General features: G+C 36.4%; 1 protein-coding gene and 1 long non-coding RNA gene across 2 annotated transcripts in view; both read right to left on the bottom strand.

The window, feature by feature from the left end:
• LOC147843941 (uncharacterized) overlaps positions 1 to 15,951 on the bottom strand; it is a 560,137-nt gene extending 544,186 nt beyond the window's left edge. The window contains exon 1 of the long non-coding RNA XR_015491163.1: positions 15,714 to 15,951. This is a non-coding gene — a long non-coding RNA (uncharacterized LOC147843941). The remainder of the gene's footprint in view (positions 1 to 15,713) is intronic.
• Positions 1,749 to 4,408, bottom strand: shisa2a (shisa family member 2a). Its single transcript, NM_001003631.1, is given in 2 exon segments — positions 1,749 to 2,490; positions 4,043 to 4,408. Coding segments are annotated over 2 exon segments (777 nt in total). The 5' UTR covers positions 4,332 to 4,408; the 3' UTR covers positions 1,749 to 2,002.
• Positions 15,952 to 18,380: the final 2,429 nt, after the last annotated feature.

Below are 18,380 nucleotides of genomic sequence, written 5' to 3'. Positions count from 1 at the left end.
GATGAAAAAATGAAATCATATTTTATAGCATTGATGCTTATTGCATTTCTGATCAAACAAATGCAGCCTTGGTCAACAGAGCATACTCAAAAAAAAAAAAAAAAAAAAAAAAAAAACATTATGGTAGTCTTTCCAAAACGTATTGTATATTTAATATATAACTTTTATAGATTAACCAACCTTGGATTGCATAAAAGGTTCTCTATACTAAAATGTTCTTCACACTAGGCAGACAGTGGTTCTTTTAAGAAACTTTTAGTTCCTCTCTGGCATGCAAAAACCTTTATTCTTAAGAGTGACTGCAAAACTCAAACAGAATACAGCTCAGCATCTTTGTTTCACTGTTCTAATTTAAGCATTTAAGCTAAAATGTGTGATTGTGCAATCCAAAAAATGATGTTTGTTATTGGTTCAACCGACCGATTTAAAATTAGCTAAAACAACAACATTTTTGAGTTTTTTGGGGACAACTTGCTTGTTTTATGTTCAATCCTTTTAAAGTTACAAAAACTAAAAACGTATCTTAATTCCCTCATGTTCCTGCATTTTCTAACTCAAAGCAATTGTGTGAAACCTAGCATTTGAACAGTTGGCATTTCCGTGTGGAGTTTGCATTGAATAAACAAAATTGGATATAGTGTATGTGTGTGAATGAGAGTGTATGAGTGTTTTCCTGTGCTGGGTTGCAGTTGCAAGAGCATCCGCTGTGTAAAACATATGCTGGATAAGTTGACGGTTCATTCCGCTGTGGCGACCCCTGATGAATAAAAGGACTAAGCCAAAGGAAAAAAAAACTCAACATTTCTACAGTGTGAGAATAAGGAAAAGTAGACATTTACGTGTAGTAAGTATAGCTAGCATTTACAGATATTTACCTCATCAGATTAATGTGGCTGCATACATCCATGTATCTTCAGCTTCTGCTTTTTCACATTAAGTGTTTTACATGAAAACAGAATTGAGGCCGAAACTCAGTAGGTTGGTCTACAGCTCGTTAATGATCTCATCTGCATCTGCTTAAACTCCAGCTGGGCCGTCCAGAGCCTAATCCCACTCACACACCCCTCTTTACCTGCACTAATCCCACTCTCAGGGGCGTGAGGAGATCTGCATCTTTTGTCCTGTGCCCCCTGCCGTCTCCCCACACAAACACCGAAAACCTGCTCAGCCACACACACGGCTGGAGAGCTTTACTATCACAAATACTGTAAAGGAAAACTCAAAGCTCTTTGCAGGACAAAGAGCCTCTTACCGCTCTTCTCTTATCTCTCTTCAGAGAGATCTTCAGTTTAATGGAAGATCATGTGACTTCACTGCTGTAATGTCAACCAGATGTAAAGAATCAAGCCAATGCTGCTTGAGTTTTATATGTTTATCTTATGAAATATGAATGATTTATTGTACTTCATGACTTAAAATACTTCCAATAAGGAAAGAGAGTAAATAACTTCTTAAAATGGCTATTGTGTGAGTGTTTTAAAGTGATTAGTTGACTTTACTTAATAAAGTGAGTAAACCTGTTGCTTTTTAAGGAAATAAACTGTGTGTGATTACAAAAATTAAGTTCTGTCAACTTAATTTTTTAAATTAAACTCAACAAGTCGCTTTTAAGGCATTGGGTTTACTCTTTTTTTATTCAAATAAAGTGACCAATTGCTTTTTTCCACAGTGTATAAGGACTATTGTGTGCATTTTCACAAGTTCCTGTGTGTACTATTGAGTAAAAATAAGAAAAGAGTCAAAGAAATTGCCTATGAAAATAGATTTATTCTCTAATCTTTTATAAATAACATTACAATCTGTGATTGCTGAAGAAACAATCAAGCGTTCATGCAAATACACTCCTATGAGAAGCAATAATATGACCAACATAATAACATCAGTCTTGATTGTTTGTGTATGCAAGTAAATATATCTTTGGAAGCCATTTAAAAAAGCAAAGTAAACATTAATAATCCATGTGTAGTCCCAAAAATATAAGTGTATAGCTTTATGAACAACTTCAGATAGTGACAGTGGGATAGATAGGCTCTGTGTGCATGGGAGCCTGAGGAAACGGTTGTCCGAATGCTGACCGGCTGTCCAGGAACGCAGGGGCCATGAGCATGCTGCGTTCTGGAGGCAGAGCGTAATTCATGTAGGGCTGATAGAACTGTGGCGCCCCCTGAGAGAGCGGAGGAACATATTGCTGGGGCTGAGGAGCTGGGTATGAGTTTGCCATGGGGCCGTAGAGGTTCACACTGAGCTCTGATGGCGGAGGGCGAGCGTTTGTCGTGGAGGAGCCGGACGTGGAGGTGCGGGACGGGGTGGAGTTGTCTACTGACGGACCTCCAGACTCCAGCAGGCTGGTCTGAGCAGCGGAGGGTCCCACTGGATGATCGCTTGCTTTGGGCTTCACACACTGGCAGCAGCAGACAGATACAATCGCACCGACCAGCACAAACGACAGGAACGCACTCACCACAATCACAAAGGGGAGATATGTTGGTACTGGGGAAGATAAGAATAAATGAAATTAGATGTGTGTTGAAAATACTCATGAGAGTTTGATGAAAATCTGCCAGTGAGAGTTACAAAAATGTCATCATTTCATTCATTTGCAATCAATATCTTTCCAAAAGATTATAGAAAAGATACTCTACTGGTCAAAGGTTTAGGCTCAGTATGATTTGTAAATGTTTTAAAATAAGCTTCTCCTGCTCACCAAGGCTGCATTTATTTAATCAAAAATTCAGTACAAATTTTAAAATTGTGAAATGTATTTGCACTATAAAATAACTGTTTAGAAGTAGTTTATCATTTAATTTAATAATTTATTCCAGAGATTTTAAACATATTTTTTTAACTTTATTACTCCAGTCTTCAGAGTCACATAATCCTTCTTAAATCACTCTGCTATTAATTATTATCATTATTATTATTCATGATAACAGTAATAAAAGCAATAATGACTGGAGTAATAATATCATTTAAAAATAAGTAATAAATAAATATTTAATAAATAAGTATTTAACCGCCTTGATAAACAGAGTAATTTTATTTAAATTATTAAATAAGATTTATTATAAAAAATAAAAAGACTGACCCCAATCTTTTGACCGATAGTGTAGTTACAAAAAAAAAAGACAAAAACCTGCAATTGTGTCCTTAAATAGCTATTTTATCCTGATTCATCCAATAAAATTTGTTTTGTGTGTGCGTAAATTAATGTAATTAGGTTTATTTAAATCAATACCTTGAATGAACCCAGACAATTTAAATGTTGCCACTATTTTAATTTTTTGACTGTAAAAATGTGCCCAAAAAGTCAATTTCAGGATGAAAAAAGGGCTCAAAACCATTTACAATTTTAAACTTTAGATAATGTTATATTTTACTCAAAGTGGTCATATTCTACCAAATATAGTAACTAAATTTCCAATTAGGAATATGTCATTTTTGTATTTTTAAATATTTTTAATGAGATCTGAAAATGTATTTGATCAGTCAAACTTTCTTTAACCCTTTAACTACCCCACCAATTTTTTTTTTTTTTTGGACTGCATTTCTCAACTCCTCTTAACACACTCAGTGTGTTATGCCTCTAGCAAATGGTTGATATGTCAGTTTGTGGTAAAAGTGCCGGAATTAATACATAGACTGTGAAAAATCTAAAAATGTGAAGTGTAAGACTAATTCATTTTTTTAAATAATCAAAATAAAACATTTTGGATACTAAATCATCTTTATTCTTTAAAAATATTTCAGATTCTCATTTGAGATGTTTTCTTATTTATTTATTTTTTACAATAAAACCCAAATTAAGTGTTGTAGTTCAACAGGATTATGTTTGTTTGATTTATTTATTTTTATTTTTTTGTAAACCAATAATGCTGTGTGTGTAAACCATTATTTAAAACAAGTCTTTCTTTAAATCACTTTAAATTGGGCAGTCAAATGGTTAATGCAATGGAAATCGATTGGATAAAAGTTATTTTAACTTAGTTAACTCATTACACTACTGTAAACAAGAAAGAAATAAGCTTTTTACACAAATACTCACCACTTTCAGTCACTTTTCTCATGTCGTCTGTGCTTTCGGACTCGGTACCGGTGTCGCAGGTGCTCTGATCGAGGCGCGCCTCCGCGTACGTACAGCAGTACCTGAGCGCGCACGTCCCGCAGCAATAGCGTGCGTCCTCGCCATCATAGCGCTCGGGACATTGGAATCCCCGGTGCCAAGAGTTGAAGGAATCCGTCCAACCGTGGCAATATTCCCCCGATAACGCAGAAGACAGCGGTAGAACGACTGATGCCAGCAGAAGGAGCGCGCAAGATGCCGATGACTTCATCTTTGGGTTTGTTGTATGTCCTGAAGTTAAGTGAAGTCTCCTCGAAGTTTCCCCAAGCGAGTATTAGTATCTGATCTGGAGTTTCTGTGTTCAGGCGGGATTTAAGTGCTCGCTGGACCCCCCCACCCCCCGCAAACACACACACACACACACACACACGTACATGTACATTAGCAGCCCCTCCCCCCATTGGTCCCTCGTTATCGCTCATCTGCATTTAAATTTAGGCGGGGTTTAGTGTTTGGCAAGGTTGTTTATTTGTATGTTTGCACTGCTAATTACTGTATACAAAGTATGACAAGGGATGATGAGCTAACTCAAAATGCATCTTAAGGAACACAAATTAAAACTTTAATCACATCAAAATCTATTTCTTTTTACAGTATATGTGAATTTTACAGCATACCATTCACATAAATGTACTCTACTTTTTTTTTTTTTAAAACCTAAATATTCACAATTTGTATGTCCGATACATAGCTTAGATACAAATTGCATGCCTATTCACGTCTTCAGACGGATGGAGCCTTTTGTAAATGTGTGCCTATGTGGGGTTAAAGGTTACAGACTGTGCTTGTCTGTCTCTGTTTACTTTATCTGAGACAGGAGGTCAATTCACTATCAATGAACATCTTAAAACACACACTCATTAGTTCGCAACTATGACACCAATGCAGTGCTTCTTGGATTGGAATCCAAATTACAAGAAAACGAGAACGGTAAAACAGCCCACAATTGTTTGTTGTACAAAATTAAACACAAACCTTCTGAAAATTTTAACATTTAGGTGTATTATTATTAATATAAAGCATTGTGGATTTCACTGTTAAAAGCGATTTGTCGACTTTATTTAAAGAAGTGAGTAATCCTGTTGATTTAAAAATTAAGTAAGTGAACTTGTGATTAAATATGAAATTAAGTCTACATAAAAGTTGGAAGTTACAACAGGGATACTCACTCTTTTAAATAAACTAATATATTTTTCAGTAATAATAACTCGATTTAGACCAGTGATGCCCAAACTAGGGCCCACCACGGGCCAAAGTTGGCCTATGGTAACCTTTCATTTGGCCCACCATTCCCCCATCTGAGAATAATGTGTAAGGTTGGGGTGAATGCCTTCAACAGAGATCGTCACTAATTTAACACAATCCTAGGTTTGTTTGTTTTATTGATGAACTACAAAAAGGCAAACTGAAATTAAATGTTTTAATTAAATGTTGTGAATTAATTGCATTTTTTAAAAAGTCACAAAACCCTTAAGCACATTTTTAGATCTAGAAATTTATATCTAGGCATACAGTATATGTGTGTGGCACGTTGCGAAAGCCACACTTATAGGATATATAATTCACTATTGAGTGAAAAATGGCTATTTTTTTTTTTTTTTTAAAAGCATGGATTGTGTTATAAATGAGATTTTTTGTGGTTTTATTGTGTTGTAAGTACAGTATTTTTAAATTTGTAAGTTACCATAATGTGATACAGTTTGGTATATTTAGCTTTGGCCAACCACCCTCAATCAAGTTTTGATTTTTTTCCCTTCATAAGTTTGGGCACCCATGACCAGTGGTTCTCAAACTTTTTTTCTATCAAGTACCACCTTAGAAAAACATTGTCTCTCCAAGTACCACCAAAATGAGCAGCATTGAAATACCGTAGCGTAGTTGGACCAGTAAAGCAGCTACAACTCTGCACAGTTAAAAAACCTGGCAGATTACCTCAGAAATATAACCTATATATAATATATGGCATATTATATACATAATTTTTAATACATTTTGAATTATATGTTGCATGTACAAGACATATTTCATTCCTCCGTGTACCACTAGAAGGAAACCCGCGTACCACTAGGGGTACACGTACCACAGTTTGAGAACCACTGACTTAGACAATTCAGGGCATAAAACATGTCAGGTAAAACTGTTCATCTTATGTTTAACATGTTTCTTGTTTATTTACACTTTGAAATAGCATTTTCAACTTTAATTTACATGACAGTCCAAGATAAATTGTTTCAGACTACTGGCAAGGTCAATAAAAGGTGATTAAAATAAATAAATATAAATAAATTTAGATAAATTAATAGAAAACCCCCATGAATCCTGAAATGTGAGAATCTGTTAACTAACTGAGCATTTGTTTAAATTAATGTTCATTCTCAATGTAAATTAATCTATTCTTAACGTAGTTTGGGTAATATTAATTGGCAAGCATTTTATTGTTTGCATTTATGCTGTCCCCAAGTGTGTCCTTGTGAAAAATGTATATACATTATATAATGTTTTTAAATCATTAACCCATTTGTGCCCAAATGAAGAAAAAAAAATGGTTTCATGCATGTAGCCTTGTTAATAGTGTCCTATATTAACATGTTTTGCATTTATTTTCACCAGGTTTTTCTTTTGTTTTTCCGGTGGACAAATATTTTGTAAGAACCCTTCAATGTAAAATTTGCACATCAGGAGGAGAACATTTGGCATTCTAACGCAAAACAACTGCTTTCAACAGATTAATTGATAACCCAAAACACATTTATTATAATTAAAACTAGAAGACCATTCAATATGAACCCAATATGAAGAGATTTATTGAGTTTTCAGTTGAGTTCCTCCAAGGCCCTGTCCAATGTTATTTTTGTAAACAAACAAAAAAAAAATTCTCCATTTTCTAAAAACACAGTCCCTGGCACTCTTGATATCTTCACCTTGACTAGAGATTCAAGATTTTGGATTAAAGTGTTTGTGTTTTTGTGTGGATGAACAGTCTGTGTAGAAAAAGCTGCAATTTAGACAATACCTGTGTTTGTGTGTACAGCAGGGTCTAAGGTTGTGACTGAATACAGTTTTAGTTTTCTGCTTTTTATCAGCAGGAGTTCATCATTCTCTTTTCAGTCAGCACTTTAACTCGGCTCTAGTATTACTTAAACTCTCTTTGTCTTTGTGGGAGTGGGACCAGTGAAAGAAGTTAATTTTACTTTAAAGATTTAGCTGTGTATCAAATTATATATATATATATATATATATATATATATATATATATATATATATATATATATATATATATATATATAGGCAAATTTAAAGTAAATATCTTATATTTATTAAGTTATATATGATATTATATATATTAAGTTATGTTTGGATGTTTTAGATTGGGTATTATGAAAGTAAAAAAAAAAAACATTAAACAAGACCAATGAACCAATAACCTTTATTTATTAACTTATAAACTATTTCCTAATTTTCCATGATTTATGTACTTTTATTGTGTATTGCTCACCGGCAGCTATAGTTGGCACATTAACTTTTGACAAAGTAGAGAAAAAACTATAGATTTATTGAAATATTTGTTTTGTTTGGATGAATCTAGAGACCTTCATAATTATGTTGATTCATTTTTATTCATTTTCTTTTTAGCCTAGTCCCTTTATTAATCAGGGGTTGCCACAGCGGAATTAACCGCCAACTTATTCAGCACATGTTTTATGCATTGGAGGCCCTTTCAGCCTCAACCCAACTCTGGGAAACACCCACACACTTTAGCAAACACTCACATACACTGCTGCCAATTTAGCTTATTCAATTTACCTAAAGCGCATGTCTTTGGACTCGTTTTAGTGTGAAAAATTTTCATTTGACATTCATCTGACCGTTCACCAAACTCACACGCTGTTCAAATAAATCAGTGTTATTTTATTTTTAATTAATATAATATCTCACCATCTACTTTTAGGTGAATGAACTTCCCTAAACATTTGTCATTTCACCATTTCCAAATATACTGTTTATTCAAAAAGATCTGACCTCCATTCACATTTTACCTATACTGTATCCTAAAAACAACAACACACACTGTCGTTCACAAAAAATCCTTGTTGCAGCTGGGCAGACCTGATTGTGTCAAGCTATTAACAGAGATTAGTCCTCGCACAAAAGACCGTAAATTGCCATTGTCTGATAACTGACACATTAGCATCAGGTCAACAAAGCCTGTCTCCTGCGGGTGTGACAGACTGGCCTTATTGAATATGACTGACTCATTCACTTTAACTAGATGCTATGGAAGTACTTACATCTCATGGGCTGAGACCAGAGGACCATCGTGTGTGTGTGTGTTTATGCATGTACTATACGTTTGTGTATGTGTGTGAGCTCCAGATGGTAAATGTATTTTCTAAGAAACAAAATTACTGTAACGGGACACCATTTGGTGGCATTTCTGGGAGGATTACAGAACTGGAATGGAGACGAGAGAGAGAGAGAGAGAGAGAGAGAATAATAAACAGTGGAAGTGAGAAATAAAAGAAACTCTGGAAGGAGAGACTTTGAGAGGAACTGAAGGAGGAAGTAAAAAAGTTTCAGGTTTTTTTTTAAATATCATTATTCGCACCTAAAATAAAGCAATGGACTATATGCTCAGCTATCACTCTAAAAAATATTGAGTTATTTATTTAACCCAGTGGTTGAGTTAAAAATATTAATGCTTTGTTGGGTTATTTTTCACCTTTAATCAGTTATTTCTTTAATAACTTAACCAGTTGGGATAAAAATGTAGATTTTCAACAGTCAACTGATTTAACTGACACAGAACAGCTGTATTAATATATGTGTGCAATTTTTTGCATTATAACGTTTAATTAAGAGTGGCGCAGTGGGTAGCATGTTCGCCTCAGAGCAAGAAGGTCGCTGGTTTGATCCTCGGCTCAGTTGGTGTTTCTGTGTGGAGTTTGCATGTTTTCCCTGCGTTTGCGTGGGTTTCCTCTGGGTACTCTGGTTTCCACCACAGTCCAAATTCACAGCCCAGGGGCCTCATGTATCAACGCTGCGTACGCACAAAAACTTTGCGTACGCCAGGTTTCACGCTCAGAATCGCTCACGTTTGGATTTACTAACAATGAACTGAACGTGGGAATGTGCGCAGGTTCACGGCAGCTTTCTGGCAGGCGTACGCACATTTTTTGTGCGTGTCTGTTTTATTTCCATTGGCGACTCCTAGAGGCAGTTGTGTTAAATTCCTCTCTACAAAGTGTCTGAGCCTTGCAATGGCAGCTTTATGAGACGGGTTCATATAGCAGGTATGTAAGATTTCCATACCATACAGTTGACCAGCTAAACATTAAAGCACAATTTGCAGCGGTCGCCTGTTTTCCCAATGTAATCTGAGCGATCTACCGCACGCTCATTGCTATAAAGACACTATCTGAAGATGAATTTGCATGCGTGAATCAGAAACATTTCCATTCAATAAATGTGCAAATAAAATATGATGCACAAACTTATTGATGATTCCTACTTGTCTTTCTCGTGATAAATAGTGGGCAAAATCTGATATGTAGCGGGGAAAAAAATAAAGAATTCATTAAACGCTGGATTCGAGCCGATATTATGCTCGAACATGTCAGTACGTGATCACATGTTTCTTATGAGGTGCGCCACTGAGACTGCTAAGGGTGCTGCAACATTTTTCAGTTATAAACCACACTATTTCTTTTTTAATGCACTCAGTGCGATGTTCAGACCCAACTGTGTTAACTGCATCAGCTAAACTCTCCCACTCTATTTTTTTCTTTTGTTGTTAATTCCGGAGAACAAACTTGCAAATAACACCGCTTTTCTCCGGTCTACCTCCGAAAGCAGCACCTCCAATTCACATTCTGTTCAAAGTTTCTCTTTTTGCTTGATTTTGCCGTTGCTTTTTCGTTGGGTTTTGCCATTAGCATAGTCATTAGCATATTCATACGGGGGAGGAGGCAGGGAGGGGTTTTGTGCTCGTGCATGTTGCGCTCAGTTTCACGTTCATTCAGATGTACAAAAGAATATGCGTGAGATTCGGCGTACGCAGTGTTTCATACATCTGAATTTTTTTCTGCGTACGCACATTTACAGCTTTGTGCGTACGCAATGTTTTAGTAAGATTTCCACGCAAGTCTTCGTACATAAGGCCCCAGGTGAATTGGTTAGGCTAAATTGTCTGTAGTGTATGAGTGTGTGTGTGTATGTGTGGATGTTTCCCAGGGATGGGTTGCGGCTGCAAGGGCATCCGCTGCGTAAAAACTTGCTGGATAAGTTGGCGGTTCATTCCGCTGTGGCGACCCCAGATTAATAAAAGGACTAGGCTGACAAGAAAATGAATGAATGAATGAACGTTGAATTAAGCTCAAGTTTATTTAGTTTTTTTTTAAATCAAACCTCTCCGGTCCTGATTTTTCTATCTGTTTTACCCGCACTCTTAATTATTGATGATACAAACGTGTGCTTTGTAGCCGATCCATTAAATGGATAAAAAGGCTGTGTCTGAAACTTAAAATGTAGTGGAAATAAAGCACTTTCAATATTTTTGAAAACTGCATGTTATTTATTTACACAGCCATAATATAAAATTAATAGTAAACGTAGCAATAGTAATACAAGAATGGAAATAAAATAACATTTAATCAAAATAGCCCAGTGAGAGATCAACATCCAATGCAATTCACAACCGTAAATAAATGGAAAACACTTGAATCACAAAATATGGAAACTGTTAATTAACAGATTTTTTTAACAGTGTTTGGTTCATTTACAGCTTTAATAAAAGGCTTCCATGCTACACTTTTTTTTTTGAAGAGAAGGTTTTTAAGGGAATGTCAACCTTTTCAAGCTGCAGGCAGCACATTGGTTTATCAATGCTGAGCAGTGGGGAGATTTTGGTTTGTTTGTTTGTTTGTTTGTTTCCAGTCAAGTACAACAAATATGTGCTAAATGTTACAAACCAGAGCACTGCATGCTTAAGTTTAGATAGCTTCATATCTGACACCAAAAATAAAGCCAAAATTGAGTCAGGGTACAGTTTGACCATAATTTTTTATAATAAACTGACAAAAATCAGTCAATTTCACAGGTGATTAAACAAACTGCTCTTGAGTGGAATTATTATGAATTGGATGACAATGATGAGAAGAACTGCAGTTTGCTCTCTTAAGTTTTTGTGAAGTGCAACTTCTAAAATCTTAATGCAATTATCTGGTTACACCTAGTTTTATTTGTGGACAGAGAAGCATTTTTTTGTGAATTCATTGTTAATATTATAAAGGTTAATTTGAGTAAATTAGTTTATTATTGATATAAGTAACCCAGAAGGAAATTGTTGAATGAAGAATTAGCTTTATTTGTATTTATTTCAAAAATATCTTTAAAAACCCTAAAAAAGGTACAAAAGTGTACACTAAAGGTACAAAAATGATACTTTAAGGTACAAATATGTATTTTTATTTTAAAAAAGGGACCACACTAGTGAATAATCAGCTCTGTCAGCTGAGAGAATTTGTATTTGTGCATTTCTACAATGTAGATTTTCATTATAGGTGAACACGTGACATGGCTGTATTTTGAATATAGATTTAACTAGTAAATCAATTACAAAAAAATATGTCTATAGGTGCAATGTTTGTTCTTTGCATGGTATTAATTCCTTGGGGTATTTTTAATATATTATAAATATATTTCAATATTGTTACATTTTTATTAGCATCTACTGTATATTGACTTGTATTTCTATATTAAGTACATATATCCAATTTCTTAAGTCAGTCTAAACCATTTAAAATGTTACCACTTCAATTTTATTCATTCATTTTCTTTTCGACTTAGTCCCTTTATTAATCCGGGGTTGCCACAGCGGAATGAACCGCCAACTTATCCAGCATGTTTTTTCGCAGCGGATGCCCTTCCAGCCGCAACCCATCTCTTGGAAACATCCATACACACACACTCATTCACACACACACTCATACACTATAGACAATTTAGCCTACCCAATTCACCTGTACCGCATGTCTTTGGACTGTGGGGGAAACTGGAGCACCCGGAGGAAACCCACGCAAAATTTATCAACAATTAAAAAATACATTCAATCATTTTCTTTTCGGCTTAGTCCCTTTATTAATCTGGGGTCGCCACAGCAGAATGAACTGCCAACTTATCCAGCACATGGTTTATGCAACGAATGTCCTTCCAGCTGCATTCCATCTCTGGAAAACATCCATACACACTCATACACATACGGACAATTTAGCACACCCAATTCACCGCATGTCTTTGAACTGTGGGAGAAACTGGATTACCCAGAGGAAACCCACACGAACGCAGGGAGAACATGCAAACTCCACACGGAAACGCCAACTGTCCCAGCCAATTCTTGAATCAGTGATCTTCTTGCTGTGAGGCGACAGCCATACCTACTGCCCCACTGTGTCTAAAAAAACAAACAAAAAAACATTATTCATAAAAATTATTTATTGATTAATAAAATAACAAATATAAAATGTTTTTATGTTTGGGGAAAAAGAACATCATATTTCTGGCTCCAAGAACGAACATGTTGGTACATGAATGTGCTTACATTAAAATTGCAGGAATGAGAGACATGAAATTATATAGTCAGATTGAGCTGACTAAAGTGTTAGAGAGCATTCAGAACATTCAAGATTCTATCATTAACCTGAAGGGTCTGATTCATGTCTGTTTACGTTATCTGAATCTCTACTCTGAAACATATTAGCTTGAAGGCCCATCTCTCAGAAATGTAGTTAACAAACTCCATGGCTGTGCTTGAAATCACTGACTCTGTAGTTCTTCTGAAGTAATTTGTCTACAGTATATGAATTTTAATACGTTTCACATCTGTCATATTGCCATGTGCCATGTGGCAATGCTGTTCATTCTGTTCACAAACTTTCTCCTGTGGCCTTATAGGATAGTCCACTGGATGTACAGTTCAGAAATCATTCATACATGCACCTCTCACAAATAGTCTGTTCTTTAGTTTCTTCCACAGTTCACTGAGTGTAATGAGTTTGTTAGCCATAAGTTCATGATATTTTAAATGAGGTTTAGATCAGGAGTCTGGGCTTCCCTTTCAAGACACTCATTGAGATTATCTGCATTATCCTGTCTTCATCTTTCGGGAATTACCAACCCTTTTGGATGTCTTGAATGAGGTATTGATGTTCTAAAGATCATATTAAGCAACATTAACAATGCAATTTCCAATTCACAGATTTAAAACCCAGAAAGAGTCATGAAAATGGTAAAGTCAGGCTGCCAGATATTTATGATTTATAACACCAGTAACTGGGATGTTTCTGAAAGCGTTGTCTAAATTTGATTAGTGAATAGTGTAATTGTGTCCCAGTTAGTATAATTAGTTTTTTTGTTTGTTTTCAGTATACAAATTTTGTCATTATGGTGCTATACCTTTTTAAAAAGTCCATACCTTTTCAAAGTCTTTTTGTACTATACAGGTGCTCAATAGTACCATTAGGGTACAATTTTGGACCTCTATGGTAACACATGAGAAAGGTATTAATATGGCAGCGCAGTGGCACAGTAGGTAGTTATGTCGCCTCACATCAAGAAGGTTGCTGGTTCGAGCCTCGGCTGGGTCAGTTGGCATTTTTGTGTGGAGTTTCCATGTGCTCCGGTTTCCCCGACAGCCCAAAGACATGTGGTACAGGCTAAATTATCCATGGTGTATGAGTGTGAATAAGTGTGTATGGATGTTTCCCAGAGATGGGTTGTGGCTGGAAGGGTATCCGCTGCGTAAACAGATGTTGGTCAAGATTGCGGTTCATTTCGCCGTGGCGACCCCAGATTAATAAAGGGACTAAGCTGAAAAGAAAATTCATAAATGAAAGGTATTAATATCTACCTTTTAGGATCTGTTAGAAACAAAAATGTACCATCTGAAAAGGTGGCAGATTTTGTGCCTTTGTTTTTGATTTTGTACCTAGATTTTGTGTTTGCAACTCATTAAATATCTTTAAAAACTGCGCTTTTCCTCGTATTAGATAACAAGTGACCTTAAAATTTAGGAAATTGTTCCTTGTTCTTTAATTTTTGAACACGAATTTACATTTCAGAGTTTTGCTAAAAGTAGTGGGAACATTCTGCCTATAGATTTGGACATTTTACTTTTTTTACACACTGAAGCTATGTAGTAGCCTACAGATGTAGGCATAATCGGATGAAGCACAGCATTTCTTGAATCCCCTCAGCCTTGATTTGAATAAAATTCCCCTTTGCTCTTAACTGCAGTCAGTTACCAGCAGTTATCATTGTTGTCTGATATTTCAGTATGTTTGGTGCTTTTGTGTAGGACATTGGCGGGTATTTGAGAGGGAATTTAGCTTAAGCTGGATGAGCTGTATGTTAATGTTGTTCATTAGCGGGCCTGTTATCAGAAAACTCAGCCTAAGGGTCGGGAGGTCATTATGGAAACAATGGGTCAAGCGATGGGGGTCCTCCCAAGCAATTAGGCAAATCTGGTCAGGCCACCCTGCAGGAGCAAACCCCCCTGTGCTGCGTGTGTGTGAGTGCAGGTAAAGGTTAATGAAGTTTCCAGATATGTTTTGGGTTGTCTGAAGCAGGGGATTCAATCTTGTAGATTCAGATGCCCAAATATGATCATCACAGTTATTATGGACCCCCATCCAAACGGTAAAGCAAGACATTGCAGTTAAAATATAATCTAAATAGGTGTAAAATCATGGTGAAAAGGACAGCGCAGTGGCTCAGTGGTTAGCACTGTCACCTCACAGCAAGAAGAGTTTGCTGGTTCGGGTCCCGGCTGGGTCTGTTGACATTTATGTGTGGAGTTTGCATGTTCTCTCCGTGTTTGTGTAGGTTTCCTCTGGGTGCTCCGTTTTCCCCCACAGTTCAAAGACATGCACTATAGTTGAATTGAATAAGCTAAATTGGCACGACTGTATGAGTGTGTGAATGAGTTTATGGGTGTTTCCCAGTATTGGGTTGTGATTAAAAGGGCATCCGCTGCATAAAACATGCTGGAATAGTTAGCAGTTCATTTTGCTGTGACGTATAGAGTCAGATTAGTGTCTAAAGTAATTCACGCAAAATTCATGCGTAGCATAAAACCAAATTCAAGTGTGCAAAATATGTATATATATATATATATTCAAAAAAACGATTCACGTGCACAAAAATAAAAATACATGTTCATTAAATACATTTCACAAATGCAAAACACCATGTACAAATAACACACAGTGTGCAGAAAGTTTTGAATGTTTCAAATTTGCGAGTTTATCCTGAATGAAAATGTGCAAATCCTCCTTCACGTATGACTCCCCCTGGATGTGTGTGTATTTTTGACACTCTCCTGGTAGCAGCAGATGACTCGTACCTTTCAGCCAATCAGCTGAGATCTGTCTTCGATGTGACCCACTCTGCACAGCTTTTGCGCAATCTGCTCAATTTTGCATTTCTGAATTGTATTTTTATTTATATTTTGTGCACGTGAATCTTTTTTGTGAATGTATAAAATATTTTGCGCATTGATTTTGGTTTTATGTGTGTGAATTTGGCTACGCATGTGTACATTAGCCGCGTTTCCACTATCGCGCCTAAAGCGAGCGAGCCAGGGCGAGACAAGGCCAGTGGCGTTTCCACTGTCACTTCCGGGGCCTAATCGGGCCAAAGCGGGGCTTTCTTGGGGCCAGCGGCCGGCCTTTTCGGCCCGCCGAATACCTTGGGCCAAAGAGGGCCAGCCGGGGCTTCGGGGCGGAGTGAAAGGAGAGGCGGGCACAGTTTTCCGATCGCACCCGAGTACATGCGCCAAACAAATAAATAAATAAATAAATAAATAAATAAGGGAAAGAAAACATCTGGAACAAATTATAGGCTGGGGTCTTTTTTGCATATGATCGCCCTTATGTTTCTCTTTTAAATGTAAGGCTGTTGCATAAAATGATCTTTCTTTGCTGCATCTTTGATGTTTCAATAACACATAATAATCTTTACACCATATTAAAGACACAGCTGACAGTAAAGGTTTTCAAGAGGTTTTGTCAAGTTTATTAAGTGTGTTTTTGCGCGTTTAGATGCCTGTGTAATGTGTATGTGTGTGAGACCGAAAAAAGAGCGCTCCATTCATAGCTCTGTTGATGCCGCGAGCGGCTTTTTTCTTTTATTTTTATTGTTTTAATTTATTTTGGTGATAATACACTATATGAATACAACAGTAAGACATTAAACTTTACAAATTTCATGTCCACTTTTGTAGGCTCAAAACAATAGTGTCATATCTAGATAAAATAGCCCTATATTGAAATAATTTAAAGAATTACAAATATCAGATAGGCCTATAAAAAACACATTAAATAAATAAACCAATATAAAACTAACAAAAGCTATAGCTATAACAATTAGGTACTAAATCAAACTGTTTTAAATTTATATTAAACTTTCATTTTTCAAAAGCCTCTTTTAAAAAAAAGATTTTAGATATTTTCTAAAATAAATAAATAAATAAATAAATGAACACCGGAGAATGTTTTAAATATTATTTATAAAGTATTTGGATACGATGAAATTAATCAAATCATGCAAACAGAGCATTTTCGGGGTGAGTGAACGCAGAAACTAGGCGACCTTTTTTTCTGTCTGCAGCTGCGCAGCACTTTTTTGACGGGGAAAACTGCAAGTATAAAATGTGTTCTGTGTCCTCAAACAAGTGTGTATGTTTTTATATAACGTGGTAAAATTAAAAAAGGAAATTTTAAATACATAAAGAGCTTTATTAGTGGCTGCTGAGCGCAACGAATTATAGGCTATATTTTATTACGTGCTGCTCTTATGTGCAGAAACTCTGAACACTTTCCTTTACTTAAGATATAATAAGCAACATCTTTAAATAAAGGGAATCACCTATTAAGTGTCATAAAGCCTATAGGGAAAAAAATCATGTTTCAGTTTTCTCCGGAGCATTGGGATGAATGTTGGACAGATTCTGTCAAGAGGATGTTATAAAATACATTTTATATCAAGTTATTAACGGAGAATTTTATATATGTGGTGTTATATTATGGATGTGTGCGCTCCCTGCGCTCCGGGTCCCTCCGTTGGTGGCAAGACCACTGGATTTCGATGCCAATAGTCGGTCGGCGAGTAAATGAATATGATGAATGAAAACACACAGGCATGTGCGTATAGACATGCGTTGTACTGCTGTATAGTAACGTGTCATTTGTTTGTTTTAGTTGTCCTAATTTTAATAGTTTCGTGATGATGTGCTTTATCTGCATGATTCTCGCTGAAGTGGGCGGTTTGAGTGACGTTTGATTCGGGGGATGTTCTGGGGGCGGGGTTTGCGTGACGCGCTGCGGCTACTAGCCCCACAGTGGAAAGGCGACATGATTTCGGCCTCACTGCTCAACCTCCCGGGCGATTGGCCCGGCCTGGCCCGATAAAAGCCCTGGCTCGCACTGGCCTGATAGTGGAAATGCGGCTATTGTGTCATTTGAGTTAATTACTTTAGATACTAATCTAACTCCATAGTGCAGGCGACCCCTGAAAAATAAGGGTCTAAGGCGAAGAGAAATTAAATAAAATGAATATTGTACAAAATTTGCAGTTTCATTGTCTGTTTTTTTGTTTATAAAATATTTTTAATAATTGACTTAATTTTTTAATAAATCAATTATATTATTTTAATAAGTTGTATTTGTGTTTGTTTATCCCAAAGAATAAAAAAAAAAAATTGTTGAAATTAAAAATGTTTAATCCAATCACATCACTTTCATATTTCTATTTACTAAACTGTTTTGGGGTGTAGTGATTAGCACGTGCACCTCTCAGTAAGAAGGTCGCTGGTTTGAGCTTCGGCTGGGTCAGTTGGCGTTTCTGTGTGGAGTTTGTATGTTCTCCCCGTGGCGTGGCGTTGGTGTGGGTTTCCTCTGGGTGCTCCGGTTTCCCCCACAGCCCAAAGACATGCGGTACAGGTGAATTGATTAGGCTAATTTGTCCATAGTGTATGTGTGGATGTTTCCCAGTGATGGGTTGCGGCTGGAAGGAGATCCGCTGCGTAAAGCATATGCATTTAAGTTTGCGGTTCATTTCACTGTGGCACTTCAGATGATTTTGGAAGGGCACTTTCTATCCAAGTCTAAAAAGGGCATATGCACTGCACAGGTTGAGCCCTATGTGTGCACGTGCCTGGTTACAACTTACCCCAGTATGTGTTACAACCTTAACCACCAAATGACCA

The sequence above is a fragment of the Danio rerio genome, chromosome 5 (genome assembly GCF_052040795.2).
Source record: "Danio rerio strain M-AB ecotype USA chromosome 5, GRCz13ab, whole genome shotgun sequence".
NCBI classification, from domain to species: Eukaryota; Metazoa; Chordata; class Actinopteri; order Cypriniformes; family Danionidae; genus Danio; species Danio rerio.
The sequence above is the reverse complement of the archived record's forward strand: the minus strand, read 5'-3'. Positions and strand labels throughout refer to the sequence as shown.